The 16,353-nt window shown below is 41.0% G+C and overlaps 1 protein-coding gene across 1 annotated transcript in view; it reads left to right on the top strand.

Annotated features, from left to right (window-relative positions):
* LOC103757322 (serologically defined colon cancer antigen 8) overlaps nt 1-16,196 on the top strand; it is an 87,962-nt gene extending 71,766 nt beyond the window's left edge. The window contains exons 10-12 of the mRNA XM_025896384.2: nt 11,091-11,217; nt 13,270-13,352; nt 15,262-16,196. Coding sequence (XP_025752169.1) covers nt 11,091-11,217; nt 13,270-13,320 — 178 coding nt within the window. The 3' untranslated portion in view covers nt 13,321-13,352; nt 15,262-16,196. The remainder of the gene's footprint in view (nt 1-11,090; nt 11,218-13,269; nt 13,353-15,261) is intronic.
* Nucleotides 16,197-16,353: the final 157 nt, after the last annotated feature.

Below are 16,353 nucleotides of genomic sequence, written 5' to 3'. Positions count from 1 at the left end.
GGAACAAATGGTACTGCAAGCCTAGTAACAGCCTTACCGCTGCTGGAGAGGCAATTGGCCCCCAGGCGAGTACTGCTTCATCCTTGCTTGTTGGTTTTCTGTGAAGGATTTTTAGATCGTTATTTTGTGTTCTTTTAACATGCAGGAAACTTGGGAGATGCAATTCTGAACTTTATACTTGAAAGAAAGCTATTGTCTCGTTAGGATTTTTTCACACTCTCATTTTTTATTATGAAAACATACAGTTTCTTTCTCTTTGAAATTAAATGTTCATGCCCTTCTGCAAATTTCCCGCATCCTTCGTGAACACTTTGAGACATCAGTTCATTGAATTTGTAGCTGATGCCCAGATTTTGGGGGAAAACTGCTCTCTCTAGGATTTGCTTAGTTAAAATCAAGATTGGGGCTATTGTGCTTGTGGCTATAACGTACCAGCTTGGCATTTGTATTCTATTTGACAAGTTGTTCTTTATGCAAACAAGGGGCCTGCCCCTATTAAAGGCAAAACTCCTTTTGTTTTTAGCAGAATTGGGCATTTTGTGGGGTTTTATTGGCTTTACAGGAGTCTATAGTTCACATTACAGCTCATGGGAGTTATTCTGGATTGGGGTGCAAAAAGCTACTGTATCGAGATCTGTAACAGAAATAGGTTTTAATCATTTCTCTATTGTCACATAGAACTCTAAATTCCTCTGTATGTCTAGGCCTCTTAGAAGACCTATAAATGCAGTTTTCTCTCCTTGATACCATTTGTTTCAAAGGAAGTTAAAAATCTGATGTTGCAGTACAGAAGTTTAATAAAATTAGGTTTATTTTATTTGAAGAGATTTTAAGTACATTATGATCTCAATATTGTGATTTTTATGTAAGGAGATAACATGAGGGATGCCCAGACATTCATTTGTAGGTAAATACTTGCTGAGCAGGTACTTTTATGGTTTCAGAGACATTAGAGACAAACCACTAACTGCAGAAGCATCTTCCTACTGAGGATCTCTGCTGAAAAAGAAAACTAGGACACTATCTTAAACTGAGACAAATGCTGCTCTAACATAGCCTAGATCCACAATAATTTAAAAGTAAAAGTACAATTACTGCTCTTATTTTCACTTTAGGTTTTTTCAAACTCTCCAGAAGGCTCCTTATCTGGAGCTTAGGAAACAGCAGTCCTCAGCTTAATCTGCAGTTTAGTTACAGCAGTGCCCACTTTTTCCTGAGCTGCCTGCATGCCCCCTGCTCAAGCCTGCATATGTTGCTCAACCCTGATCAAAAGTAGCGTCCCTTGGGAGGGAGGCTTGGGTTCATTTTGTCGGCCTGTTCATTACCTTGTCTCAGCCAAGGCTGAGCCAGGTGTGAGGTGGACAGTTGTCCACCAGGAGTGGTGCCAAGACCACCAGCATGAATCTGGAAGGCTCTTGTGATGGCTGCTGAGTAGTTGAGTCAGACCAGTGAGCCCCAGTGGGGACCTTGGGCTCTCTTGGGGCACGTGCTGAGCTTTCACGGACTTTCAGAAACCCAGGCTGCTTTCTGAGCCATGTTAGTGTGCAAGTTGGCCAACATGGTGGTGCATATTAGCAAAAAGTGTGCATTTCATTCAGAAATGTGCATTTCTCTGGGTAGGTTTTCCAGGTAGGAATTTTGAGTAATGATGTATTTGTGCTGTGGCAACAGTTTCAGTGGTGGTTACCAAGTCTACAGAAACAAGTAATGGACTAATAGTAGTAGGTGGATCTCTTACTTCTCATTTTGCATATATGTTCATCTTCCATATCCCTACTTAGAAGAACAAAACCCATGGTTGTATTTTTAATCAAGAGACACAACTTTGTTTTCTTAATTTACTACTAGTGATTTAAGGCACTTAATTTTCATTTATGTAAGTGAGAATGTTCAGCTTCCAAAAGTGTAACAAGGCTTCTAAAAGCCTTCTTGTTGAAATGTCTGTTTCATAAAACTGTTACCATTGCTTACCACTGAAAGATGAGAACATGGGGAAGTAGTATAAGAAAAGCATACTTTACCTAACAAAACTAAACAAGACCTTTTAATGTATTCTTCTCTTATAGTTACATTGAAAATGTGTCAAGAAAGTTATTAACATTTATTTCAAGTTATAGCAAAGAAAAGACTGATAGTTTTGCTAGAATTTTTTCCCTTATTTTACGTGTGGTGGCAACAGAAGAGTGTGCTTGCATGTGCACAGTTGTGGACAGAACGAATCCTTCTGCTGGAAGGTGCGGGTAGTCTTACCATGTTGGGATGTCTGTGCAGGGTCCAATAAGCGCTCACTGATGTGCCAAACTGACATGGGAGAGCCGGGCTAGAGCCACCTTTGTGCTTGTTTTGTGTGGTACTCCTGGCAGCACTGGGCTGCTATTGCAGGGACACTAGAGCTGCTATTCTCATCTGCAAGCTATGCTGCTGTCACCAGAAAGGCATAATCGACTTTTCACACTGGCTGTGATCTGGGTGTATTGATACTCATCTCCAAACTGCCCGGTTGCAGTCAGATTCCTTATTGTGGAGGGGTTAATGGTTTTTCTGAAGATGACTGTAATGATATTTGCCTCTAAAGCAGCAATAAAATTCCTCTATTTCATAGCAACGATGAAGTTCACCTTGCAGTAAATTTAGAGCGCAGTTAGACTAATACACATATACATTATGAAATAGCCGCTCTCTTACAGAGAGTATAATACTGTCTATAATGTACTAATACATTTTTAAGATGTATTTTCTGTGAAATGCTTCCCTTCAGTGCTGCTAAGCAATTGCAGGTTTCAACTTCACATGCGGTTTCCTATTCATAATATAGCCCAAAACAAAACACCAAATGGACTCTGTAATCACAAGAGCTGAGCTCTGTGAAGGTAGGCTGGCAGTACTGCTCAGATCCTCCATCTTTTCTCATTTTTCTGAAAAACTTCTGGTTTCTCAGGATGAAAATTATTTCCCCTCAGCCCTTCTCAATGCAAAAATATCTCATCACCTCCCCTATGTTTGCTCTACCACATTACATCCCCCCCGCTCCTGTTTCCTTGATGCTGTGACTCCCTTCAGCCTCCACAGAACTGGTTTGTGAGTGTATTGGGGGATATGGGGAGACTGGGGCTGGTCCCAAGTGGGTGCAGCCCTGGTCCAAAGTGCTGTGTTGCGTGACAGCAGCAGCTCCCTGTGAGGTGGGAGCTTGCTTGGCCAGCCAGTGCAAACAGAGGCTGAAGCCTCTTCAGGTCCCTTGGGTATATCTGTGCATATCTGAGCCCAGATCTGTCTTACCTCTCACGCACATCCATGGCTCCTCTGCCCACCTTAACCTCTCTCCCAGCTATTTCTCTAGATCCTTATTCAGTATGTATCCCCTATTCTTCTTTTTGTTTCCTAGGCAGAGTGAGTTTGGAAAAAGAGCTGTATTTGTAGGGGAGTAGGCCAAACCTGGGGTAAGTTCACAAATGGAAGCAATCTGCTCAGGAGAAAGCAATGGGCCTTGTATGTAAGATGTCTATCTGAATATGCTGCACAGAAAAATTATGTCTGTCATCAATATAAAGTCATATTCCTCCTTTTCTATGTCACAAACATGAAACTATACTCCATACAAATCTTACAACGATCATTAGTTTGACTTTAATTTATGCAAACCACAATAACCATGTGTGAACCCTGAAAAATAAGCAAATGTGTGTCGCCTGCCAGAGCTTACAGGCAAAATCATTTGTTTGAAATGAACTGGAAAGGGGCATATTTGTACCTCTAGTGTGGAAAATAAGGGTAAGGGGGTTTAAGCAAAGCAGTTGATGAGTGATGCCTACGTAGATATTTAACACTGATATTTTTAGAGCTTATTTTCATAATGGTCAATTTATACAATACAGCAGCCTTAGGTTTTATGCTGAAGAACAGTTTTAAAGGACTGTGTTAGATAGATCTTAAACTGGGAAGAATCCCTTGTAGATAACCAAAGGAGAAGAACTGTACCCAGCACTACTGACCTCTTGTTTGCAAGGTCACTAGTGAGAAACATTTTACCTTTCAAACACAGGTACTAATGGCTAGATACATAAACAGAAGCTGTATGCTCTGTACCTCAGTGCCTGCAGTCCTTGGTGGTTGCAGCCAGGATCTGGGCTCAGTGAGGACAGCAGGACTGAACTCAAAGCTGTTCTGTTAGCCTGCAATTGGGACTGTCAGAACAACTGAAGCAGTTGTAGCTCAGCTGCACTACCCTTTCTAGCAGTAGTTTTTTTTAATTAAGACAATATCTGACAAAGTAAATTAACAGAAGCTGATGCTTTTAGCAGGTTTTTTGCTTCAAATGCCTGATGTCAGCTTGGGCCACATGTACATTCTGCACATGCCATGGGATAGAAAAAGTGAAGACTTCTTTTTCAATTCTCTGTTGCCTGCCCAAACACCACATGTACTGTCTGTTACATGTCGCTTCTGATGAGGTTCATGCTGGGAATTTCTTTTTAAAGGCAAAGTGTTTGTGAAGGAAAGAGTTCAGATTGGGTGGATTGCATTAAAAATTCTCAGTATCTCTGACTCAAATGCAGTGATTGCATTATGTGGACACCAACGAGCAGTTTGTAAAGGTTCAAGTTTGTCTGTTAATAAAAGAAATAAGAGGAATCAGAGTAAGCAGTGGGGGAAATGAAGCATACATTTATAAAAAGTAAGCCAGCCACAAAAATTGTTGTAACTAGTAAGACAAACACAAGAAAAATTATTTCAGTAATACAAATATGTATAATCTTATAAACATGAGGAGGCCACTTTTGAAACCTTAATATGATATGTGTCTGTTACCATTATCAAGACTCTATTTCCTGATTGAGAAATTGTGCAAAATCTGTTCTGTCTGGCACATAAAATCAAAGAGGTGAACATATTTAAAAAAAAAATTAAAAAAAAAATAGTCTGACTGTAAGATTCAATATATTTCTATAACATTGTCTGCTTCAACCCCTCCCCCCCCTTTTTTTTCGTAAGGTATTTTACAGCATTCTAAATTAATAGTCTGAATGATTTGGAGAATTGTTTTACTTAATACTTATCAACTAAAGGCAGAAAATAGTAACCAGAATTACTTTTCCTCCAGAGCAAACCTGATCCAGAGTTCATATTCCTATCACAGATCTTACTATTCTGTATTCCTTTAAAGGAGGAAAAGCCTCATCTTCAGCCAAGGGATTCAGACACAAATAGACATTGGTGAAGCTTTCACTCATATCTTTTCCAGCCTACCATCCATTCTCTTTCACTGTTTCCTTCCTGTCAAAACCCAGGAGGGCTAAAAGTGTCCATCACAGCAGCTAAGCTCAGCTGCTACACCCCCCTACTAAAGAGCCGGCTGCTAATGTTCTCTCTTCAGCATGTTAGACATGAGCTATTAGAAGCCCAGGAATAGATCCAGGCTCAGGTTTCCTATGTGATCTATTTGTTTAACCTGTTGGGCCAGCTGAGAAAGAGAAGATACATTCTATTAGTCAGTGATGACACCTGAAACAAAGGGGAAGCTACTGTTCTATGTAAACTTTTAATTAAACCCTATTTATAATCATTGTTGTGCCATGCGAAGATTGTTATCTTATTGAAGATGATATACTATAGACACTTAATGTGGAAAAATCGAGAGTGCCTTTAGTAAAAGGAAATTTAGACGTTACCCAATAGATATTAAAAAAAAAGAAAAGGTTGAGTGATACAAAACCACCTAGGTCGAGGGGTTCATGGTGAAATGTGGACATTTTCTTCTTAGGTGTCTGATTCCAAACTGTGCAAAGGATATTAACTTCCAGTTACCATCTGTTAACATAAGTTGGATGAGTTTGTTCTGCCTGTAGCATGGGCAAGTGCTTACCTTACTAAGTTAGAAGTGATATAGATCTTCTCTGCCTGAACAAATTAGTGACTTGACCATTTATGTGGCAACAGAATTCTGATAGAAATTCCAGAGGGTGGGAAATTCCACAGAAACTTTTAATATGCCCTGATCTGTCTACTTGTGTCCTGTTAGAAGTCAGGACTTCCAGTGTGACAGAAACAAGGAGGCTTATTCACTACCCTTAGTTCCTACTCACTTACTGGGTGGCTTTTTGGTCTCTGTGTTTTTTCTCTTATGCTTTTTTTAGTTCATTAACATGAGAAAGGTGGATCATAGTGTTTTGCTTTTGAAAGTAGATGAGAGAACAGAGCTGGGTTAAAGGATAGATTGTGTAGATGTTCCTGTTAAAATTCTGGGAGTATGTGGGGACTTCTCTGAGATGCTTATCTCTTAAGGTTGTCTAAAGGCCTTGATATATGGGTCAAGATCTAAAGTAAATAGTAATTTAGGACACTAGTGAAACTTTGGGGTTCAATTTGCTATTTGTCGGCATTTCTAAAATTATAGACTCTAATTTTCCTGCCTCAAAATTTACTGTGTGAATTTGCTGATGCTGTAAGCCACACTGAAGATGCAGGTTGCTCATATGAGAACTAATTTTGCTATTGGTTTCAATGACCTAATTGTCCACAGAGCTGATTCAAGATACAAAGAGGCCGTGAACATAAATTTTTCTGCCTTGAAGAAAATGACAACATTACTTCTGCAATGAAAAGGGAAGACAGAAAATTAGCAGAATTGAGGTGGAATCATAGAATCATAGAATCAGATGGGTTGGAAGGGACCTCTGAGATCATCAAGTCCAACCCTTGATCCACTACCGCCGTGGTTCCTAGACTATGGCACTAAGTGCCACATCCAGTCTCATCTTAAAAACCTCTGGGGATGGGGAATCCACCACCTCACTGGCAGCCCATTCCAATGCCTTATTACCCTCTCTGTAAAGAATTTCTTCCTAATATCTAACCTGAACCTCCCCTGGCAGAGCTTAAGACCATGGAAAGGAGAGGGGACCCATGCTGCCAACCCTGCAAGAGAGGTGGGGAGTGACAGCAGCTGGGGCAGTTGTGGCTGCAGAAACAAGCTCACCATGAGCACCAGCCATACACCTTAACGCTTTGCCTGGCAGCAAGTCTGGATTTCCAAGATCATCATAGACAAAGCAAAGCCTGATCATTGCTCTGTATGTAGGAGGATATGACATTAGGCAGTGCCTGCTCTATCTGTGTCAGGAACTGTGATCATCAGAGTTTGTATTTAAGGGTGTGTGATGCTCCTTATTATAAGGCAGTTCTGAAGTTCTTTGTGATTTCATTAGGCTTGCCAAAAATTGTGGTTTACACTGAAACTGTTTAGCAGGATTGTGGTGGATAACTGCCTCAGGAGGAGATGAGCAAGGCTGGGCAGGGGAACAGCCACGGAGCTGGGAACCAGGGTGGGAAGGAGTTGCATAGAAAGCCTTTGTTTCTGGCGTTTTCTAACTCTTGACTACTTGAGTATACAAATTTAATATCCTTTAATGGGTTGTAGTACAACTATCTGTTAAGTACCAAAACTTAAACACTTCCTATCATGTGATATTAAATTTGTACAATGTTCTGAAAAAAAATTATAAAAGCAGGTAGAGGTTTGCTGATGGAAAGTTTGCTGGGGTTAGCTTTCTTTTCTAATTGGCTTGCTCCCTCCTTTTGTAACAAACTTATTCTTAAACCTGCATTTGCTTTTCGAACTCACAGTATGTTAAAAATATTTGAGATTTGCAAATGCCTGATTACAGAATGTGGCACTGCCTTCAGGTTGGGGCACAGCCCCCTTCAGTTGCATCCCTGCAGCATGGCAGAGGTCTGCAACATGGCCCTTGGTTTTCCCACTCAGAACCAGAAGCCACCTCTCTTCACTGTATCTACCTACAGGCAAACAAGCAATGCAGGAGCAACCTTAGAAACTCATAACTTGACACTCTTGCCCTGACAAGGGAAATGCTTTTTAAAGGCAGTTTTCTGCACAGTAACATATTCTCATGGTGTTGAGTTTTCGTAATTTTGGGGGCAGCAGGAGCCACGCCCTGGCACCCCCTCGCCCACAGAGATGTAGCCCCCGTGGGTGGCCAGTGCCCCAGACCTTGCCGTGAGGTGCCCAACAGCCACGGCACCCACTGTTCAGGTGATGGGCTGGCCTGTGTTACCGTGGCAACTGGCAGACGAGGGGCTTCGGCAGGGTCAGCAGGGAGGCAGCCGCAGCAGTGTGCCGGCGAGCTGCTCAACAACAGCCCTTTCAGCTCTGACAGCTCCACTTGGGCTGGCCAGGAGTAGTTATCAGATTACTTGTATTAAAACCTAATTAAGATGTGTGCCAGTAAATGCAGCATGATTATTGGATTTAGTGATTTAGCTGCTGCAGGTTGCTGCAATCCAATCACGCCATTTCAGCAAATCCAGCTCCATGGAGTAAAGTGAAAACGTTTTACATCAGTAACCTGACTATGCTGAAAGAGTAAATAACCTTTTAATGCCTCTACTATGTCAAGGACTGACTGATCCCCATTGCAGGGTGAATGGGCACTGCCCACAGATCCTTGCATATTAATTTCTTTCAAATCAACATTAAAACCTAGAGGGAGGCTGACAGGTTGTATCAGCTTTTTCCATCATTGTGGATTGCCTGCAGATTAATGGACCTTAGTCCCCCAGGGCAGGGAGCTTGCAGCCAGAGTGTTGTGGGTTAGCAATGTGTCCTTAAAGAAAAGAAGGAAGCTTTTGTTTTTATCTGTAGATAAGGGGATAGCCGAAGTGTAACATTGAGGGTGCTAGTACAGCTTTATGCTGTTGGTTGCAATGGAAATTTATTCTGCTGGTAGAATTCACCTTGGTGCCAAAGCTCTGCTTTGTGTTCAATGTTTCACCTAGTTTCTGCGGGATCTTGCAGTGATTGTCTAGCCATAGCTGTCAAAATATAACAAAACCCTATCTGTCCCTTTTCACTTCATTTCTTGATAGGCTAGGGTAGTCTCAGATCCAAATTTTACTGCTGTGTGAAGTGAGAGATGTCTTCTTCAGATTGTAGCTGCACAAAGAAGCAAGGTAGCTTGTAGCCATACTAACATAAGCTCTGAGGATACTGAGAATCAAATTAAAACATTTACCTTGAAGCATTCATTGCAACTTGTGATGCCTCACTTGTGTTCTCCTTCTGTGGAACCACTTGTCTCATGAAACTGTCTCTTTCTTGCTTCCATATACAAGTAAGAACTTTGGTTTAAAGTGGCTAGTGGGAAATTATTTGAATTATTATTTGAATTATTATTTCTACTAAATGGGAGTTTACTCCTTAGTGCCAGGTTGTCCTGTAGGAGTCCAAACATAACATGGTTCAAGAGCTACATGTCTTCACCTTGTTTCTTGAAGTAACATGACAGAGCGTGCAGTCAGTCCCTGTCCATCAACACTCTGAGGCCAAGGGAGAGCAGCTGCATGCCATCCCAACTGGACAGATCTTGGCACTTTGGTGGAAAAATGATCTCTTTTCGGACGGGGAGGCAAGGACCCAGTGGTTACTCATGCTCAGGACACAGTACATGGTTGCCTGGTAGGTGGTGTTGCCAAAGTGAGCGTGGCGACCGTGCAACCTCCCTCACTTGTATTAGCAAAATGTGCAGAAGGTTCTGTCACCCAGTTGTAAAAATGATGGCAGGCATCGATGTGCATTTGTAACATATGGGAAGTACAGTGAATGTGGGTGGAGCTGTTCATTTCTCATCTTGAATCATTTACAAGATCAGCAGGCAGGCCAGATACAATGCATATGGGAATGTGTGGCTGTGCTGCACATGTCACACATAATAGCAGATACTGTGAGAGGGCCCAGAGCCTGTCCTCAGGAGCTAAATGCACCAGAGCAGGCTGGGAGTCCCAGTGTGTGGACCAAGGGCCAGCTTGGCAGCAATTTTGGGAGAGCAGACTGGCAGACAGAATTTGGGAATTCACAGATCCAGATCTGCACTGACTAGAACTGCTCCCTTTTCATCCATCATGGCCCAGAATTGTAAATTGGAATGTTATTAAACCTGTACTCAAGCACTGGAGATACAGATGATAAAGTTGTGGCCTGCTAGTCAAACCCAGCTTGGTGCCTGTGTCATCTTTCTCCCTCTCCTGAAGGGGACAGTTTAAATGTAACACAGTAGGTGGTGAAGTTACAAACAGAAAAGTCTAACTGAGTAGTATTGCCCTAATTAAAGACTTTTTGTTTACAGTAGTTTATCCCAATCACCCCTTCCATGATTTGAAAGGACACAGAGCTTCACAATAGAGTGCACCACGGCTTGTGTCCAGTAATACGTGTGAAATTTGCACGGGCTACCTGTGATTATCTAGTAAAAAATGTTGTTTTGATGTAAAATTTACATGAGTGGAAATTAATTCTGTCTGGGTGCCAGGAGTAATATGCAGTCACTGGAGACATAATAAGTGATACTCATTTTTGTGATTAAAGAAGTAAATGTGTGCTTGCTCTGTCTTACAGTAGCATTGTCCCATCTTAGGCACTTATTTTTCCAGTGTAAGCAGAAGGCCTCTCCATGTTTTTTCTGATACTGCCAGCTTGTTCCCTCTGTTTTGCACCCCCTGATGAGGAGGACCTTTGGAGTAATAGGCTCTTTACATCTTTCCCCAGGAATCCCTGTTACACTAATAAAGGATCTATGCTGACATACTTAATTAACACTATGCTTACTTGAAATAAATGTATTCTGTAATGAGTTTTGGACATTAACCAGCAAAGAGTAGTAGACAGAAAACTTAAGTTTTTGTCACTTCAGGTCCAGTTTGTCAGGGAGTTTGGGTATTTGGATTTATGATCTGTGTGTGTTTCAGGAAGACAGTTATCGAAGCAACTACAGAATGTGCAGCTTGCTTAGCTACAGGTGTCAAGATGCAATCCTGCAGTCTTTATTGATGTCACAGCAAAGCAAATTTGCTGTCATGTCCACATAAGGCTCCTAAATTAAAAGAGCAGACCTTTAAAAGTGCTTGTTTAAAGTGTGAAAATACATTGAATGCCCATCCTAGGAGTAATACTTCAGTCTCAGCCCAACCACCCGCCTGGACTCTGGCCTCTGGGAGCTGCACCCGCCAGTGCAAACATCAAAGCTTCTACTGTGAACTCCAACTTCAGATGCTCTGCAACTCTTTTATCTGTTTTTTTCCAGGTTACAGCAGCTTGACAAGCACTGTCAGGCCACTGCCCAGCAGTTAGTGGAGTTGCTCAACAAACAGAATCAACTCTTCAAAGAGAAGCAGCTGCTTACAGAAGAGGTGCAGTTTCTGCGAAAACAGGTACTGTGCCAGAAGAAAAGCAAGTCTGAGGGGAATATTCTGCAGCTTTAGCAGAGAGATCTGCCAGCAGTCTCATTTCAGCTGCTGGATTTTGTTGCTGTCATTCTTTTAAATACAGCATTACCTTATAAAAAAAAATAAAGTAAAAACTCATGCAGTTGGAAAGAGACTGGTAGCTGAACCTGAGTCTCACTTAAACCTAAACTAAACGAAGAAAATGTTTTGAAGTGACAATAAAAACGCAGAAGTTATTCTCAGTGACAGTTCCTAGCCTTCTTATCTGAAGATTTTTTGTTCCTTTTTCAGAGAAAAGGGAAATCTGATCTTTACTAGCATTAATGTTTAAACAGTAACTTGATGTTGATAATTTCTTTGAGTTTTTTGCTGCCATTTGTCAGACTTAAGTCCCCCTATCACTTCGTAATTTTTTTTCTTCTTATTTTTAAAAGTCATTTATTTTTCCTGCTGCTCCATGACTATTCCTGGTGAGATTTTTGGGACTGTCATATGCAGGGCCAGGAGTTGGACTTTGATGATCCCAGTGAGTCCCTTCCAACTTGGGATATTTTATGATTTACTCACTTAAATGTAAGATGGTGAATGTACAATCAGTCTTGCCTTAGCACTAATCACTGCACTGCTTCTCTGGCAAGACTGATTCTTGCTTCCAGTGCTCCCTAGGAAGCTGTGGCTACTTAGGGGCTGTTCTTGCTTTCTTTGTTTTGGTCACTGTTCTTCAGTCAGTCAGTGCTTTGGGAATAAGGGAGAGAGCTGCAGGGTTGGGTTTTTTCTTTGGCTTTCTTTTACTTTTTTCAGAAAAAAGAGAACAAGCACAGGATGAGGTTTGCAGTAAACTAGCAGATAATGGAACTCTTGCTTTGTGGCTGAGTAAATGCACTAATTCAACAATATCAATGCTTCCTAACTTGCAAACTAGTGATAGGGAGTTTGCCCAGGATAACTGGAGGTTACTGTTACTGAGGTAACAAAGGAAATTCAGTGTAGGAAATTTAGTCTAGTGACACACCTAGCGGTAAACAGAACGTGAATCATCTTAGAACTTTAAAATATTTAAATCACGCTATTTTTTGTAGGCTTTTCACCTATAGAATTCAGTAAATGTTTAACCTAGGAAATACAGTCTGTACTTTGTTAAGCCTCTAATCATGTTCATGTGTTTGGTTTTACAGGACTTCCTGTTGTAGTAGACAAACTCGGTGGCTCATGATAGTGTAAGGTTATCAGCATGTAGTGACTACTGGCAAATTTTAGGGCAACCATAGTGTTCTGTCTATAAGACAGGTTAAGAAGGTGGTTCAGAAAAGAAATTATGATTTCTGTTTTATGGAAAGCACTCTTTAGTAATATGAACAGCCTTTACATGGTCCACAGGGATTTTGTTATTGATAATCTATTTTTTCTGGAAGTGAGTGTGCTTTTATGAAGTTGGGCAGAAGTACGAAAATCACACAAAAGAGGAAAATATCATTCAGATATTATGCTGCTATCAAGACTTGACTGGCAAAAGCTGCCTTCTTTATGTTTATTACAAGTTAATTGTGCTCCAGAGGATACTTTTTAAGTTGAGAACACTCAGAAGACTGATAAAAAAATTATTAAAAATGAGCCCTAAAAATCTATTTGCAGCTATTTAAAGCAATGGTGGTTCTCTGGGAACTGGAATTCAGCCCAAGAGAGCTGCCTGGAATATCAAACAATTGTTCTAAGAAAACTAAAGGATAGTTCACCATAAATGGAAGCTCTTAACTACAGAAAGATGCATGTAGTTAGTATAGAAATAAATATTAAAATCAAACAATTGCAGATTCAGTGTTGATCAAAGGTGAAAGTGACCTCATATTCCACATTTTACTGTATTGTCCAACAGCTTTCCTTTATAATCAAATTTTTTAATTTTTTTTTTGGTGGGGGGGAAGGTAAAAAAAACCAATCATGACCTAATCTTTTAAAGATGACATAAAATACATTAACCTATCTGTGCTGTTGTATCTTGGAACAAAAGCCATTAGTAACTTAAGTTGTATATTTCAGGAAAAAAAATGGGATGCAGATCTCAAACAGGACACAGATGGAATCAAGTAAAAACCTGGATGGATGAAAAGAAATGAGCAGAAGTAGGTAATTTTTTTTCTATATTCTATATATGGGGTGAGAGGGAGAGGAAAAGAGGACTAAAAGTATTTGCAGATGTGAGTTGAATCTGGCGAACACTTCAAGACAAAAGGAAAAAGGAAGTGTTAGAAACATTTTTGGGTTTGAAATTCTTGGAGCTTTTTGTGCTTTGGTGGTTTGTTTTGGTTTGGTTTTTTAGCACTTAAAAATTTAAGGACAAGCCCTCCACATCAAAGACAGGTTTACCTAACAGAATTAAAAAAAAAATCTTAAAGATTTGAGCAATTAAAGATTGAAGGGCAAGAGAGACATACCACTCTTAGAAAGGTGGGAACTTCTAGAAGATCTCAGATTTTACTATAGGTACTTTTTGATCTGGATAGTCACTGGGTATTTGTATTTTGATTTGGAATTGGTTAGTTTTGTTGCTTCCAGTATTTTCCTTCTGAGAAAGCTTGAATCACCTCTTTCTTCAGAAAGGCTACAATTTGTTTTGTAATAAATCATAAAAGTTAGTGTCACATAGAAAGAAACATTATCTAAATAATTGTATTTGCAGCAGTGCTGTAGGACTCACAGTACTGCAACATAGTTCCTGCTGCTTTGTAAGAGTTACTTAATTTAAAAGCCCCAGAATTTAAAATTGGATCATTTATTTGAATCTAGCTAACCTAGAGGAAAGAAAAAAAAAATCAATGAACACTGACAAGCCCTGAGCCTTCATAGGATTTGTTTTCAAAAGTTGGGTTACTTCCACTGTAGTTTTTATTTCTAGTGTTAGTGTTTGCTGTATGGGAGGAAAGACAGACAAGCAGAAAGAAAGAAAAGAATGTCTTTAAATCCAGCTACATTTTGGTGTGTTGAGAGGCTGTTTTTCATGGAAAATTCATTTGACATTGTGAGGGAAATGCTGGGTTTTCAAGTGATTGAAAAAAGTCGTGATAAAAGAAGTACCTCATCCTGCTACAATACTGCCTTCCCTTACAGGCCACATGAGCTAAAAGGCTTTTAGAATCCTTGTTGAAGGAGTAACCAGCTTTTGAAAACATATTTCTCATTCTCAACAGTGAATTACATACTTTTAAAACAATGATATTAAATCTCCTATTACTGAAAGCAGCTCAGTGTTATTTCAGAATAACTACCTATCTATGACATGATGAAGATGCTCACATTGTGATTTTCATTTTCACAGAGTCAAAAAGGACTAGTATGATAATGTGGCCTGACCTTACAGCGTGGGCTCTGTATCAGGCCACTACACTAATATCTACTAGGTGGCACTAATACTGTATAATGGGAGACAGCATAACATATTCAGGACCGTGTAAAGGTAGTCAAAAGTTTAATTTGGGATTTACACTTCTCATTTTGAATGTTTTCAGAAGACTCCAGTTCAGAATTTCTGCCTTTGAAAGTCTCTTGTGCATTGGAACTCACCCCCCAAGGCAGGAGGATAACAGATACTTAGCTCCCCTCGTACATAGGTACTAAATACAGAATACTAAATAAATGTGCATAGTAGAGCAAACAAATATCTAAACTGAGATTGCTGGAAACCTCAGCCCCGCCCACCAGGTATGTTTGTGAAAGCTGGGATGCCTCTCACTTGCAGGATGTGCCTTGGTGTCTATCAGTTTGACAGAAATCAGTGTTTGTCCCGGTGGACAATCCCCTCCCAGACTCTGGCTGCCAGAAGGCATTGCTGGCCAGCTGAGCCAGTGAGAGCACAGACAGGTAGGATTTGGACCTTGAGAATTACCTCCAGGTAGCGCTGTCGTCCAGTGCTGCTGCTCTGCCTTCCCCCCAAAGATCTCCTTCTGCAAGCCAGCCTCTCCCTGGCAGGAACCTGCACTATCCCTGTGCTCTCTGTGTGACCGAGCCACTAAACTCTCTCCTCCCTCATTACAGATGTCTCTTTCACAGCGAGCCTGTCTGTGACCAGACCACTTTTCTTCTAAAAGGAAGTTAAAATACACTCACCCGTGCCTGTGTTCCCATCCTCACCCCAGTCACTCAGCAGGAGGTACTGTCAGAATTACAGATGTTCTGGGGCAGTGGTTTTCTTTGCTTTTTTATGTCAGCAGGAATTTTCAATGAGGTCCCAAGTGCCCCATTTGCTTGGTTTTTTCATTGTATGTTACAGAAGGGGAGCCTTGTGTCCGGCAAATAGGTAGCTCATCCATCGCTGATGTCAAAAGTGATTCAGGCTGATCCTTACATGGCCCTCAACTGTTCTTCAGGAGACCTAAAGGCTGCTTAGGTTACTGGGGAAAGAGCTTTTGTTTTTAGTGTAGTCTTAATGCACAAAGATAGCACCTCTCTTGGGAGTTCGTAACAGGCAGTGACATTCCACGGGCAGGGGTTGGTGGTGGTGGTTGTTGTGTGTTTTTTAAGGAGATGAAAATCTTCACCTCTGCTTGGATGGAGTTTTAGTCAGAGGTGATGCAAGTTAAACTACGATAGGAGGGAACAAAGATAGACCTCTGCTTGATGTCTGAGTGGCCTGACATGACACTTCAGGAATTCAGCTCTTCAGCGTTTGGGAATCTGCAGCTGTGGGAGGTCTGGTGTCTGGCTGCTGGGCTGCAGGAGCTAAGCCTGGCCCTCCTGAGAGCTCCACTCTGGGTTTTACAGCCAAAGGAGGATTGAGGAACTGAAGCCACCTCAGTGCTTTCTAACCAAACAGGAAGCTAGTGGCTCCTCTCCCCTCAAAGTGTAGCTAACAGCAATAAATTAAACGATGTCTGTGGTTCCACTCCTACAGACCCTTCCAACTTGTACACCTAAGAATACCCAACGACTCAGTTACAACAGATGCCACTGAGGTGAGAAGGTAATGTCCAGAGGAACCTGGAGAGGTCTGCTCAGTGAATACCGAAGTACTCTTAGGAGGAGGACAAACTAAGACTGGAAAGGCTCTGCCCCTGACTATCCAGTAACCAATTTGTTTACCAATTACCTGGACATGAGAGTGACAGTTGTGCCCATTTAGTTAGAGAT

The sequence above is a fragment of the Manacus vitellinus genome, unplaced genomic scaffold (genome assembly GCF_001715985.3).
Source record: "Manacus vitellinus isolate BGI_N305 unplaced genomic scaffold, ASM171598v3 scaffold_8_pilon, whole genome shotgun sequence".
Classification (NCBI taxonomy): Eukaryota; Metazoa; Chordata; class Aves; order Passeriformes; family Pipridae; genus Manacus; species Manacus vitellinus.
This window is presented reverse-complemented; position numbering and strand designations above follow the sequence as displayed.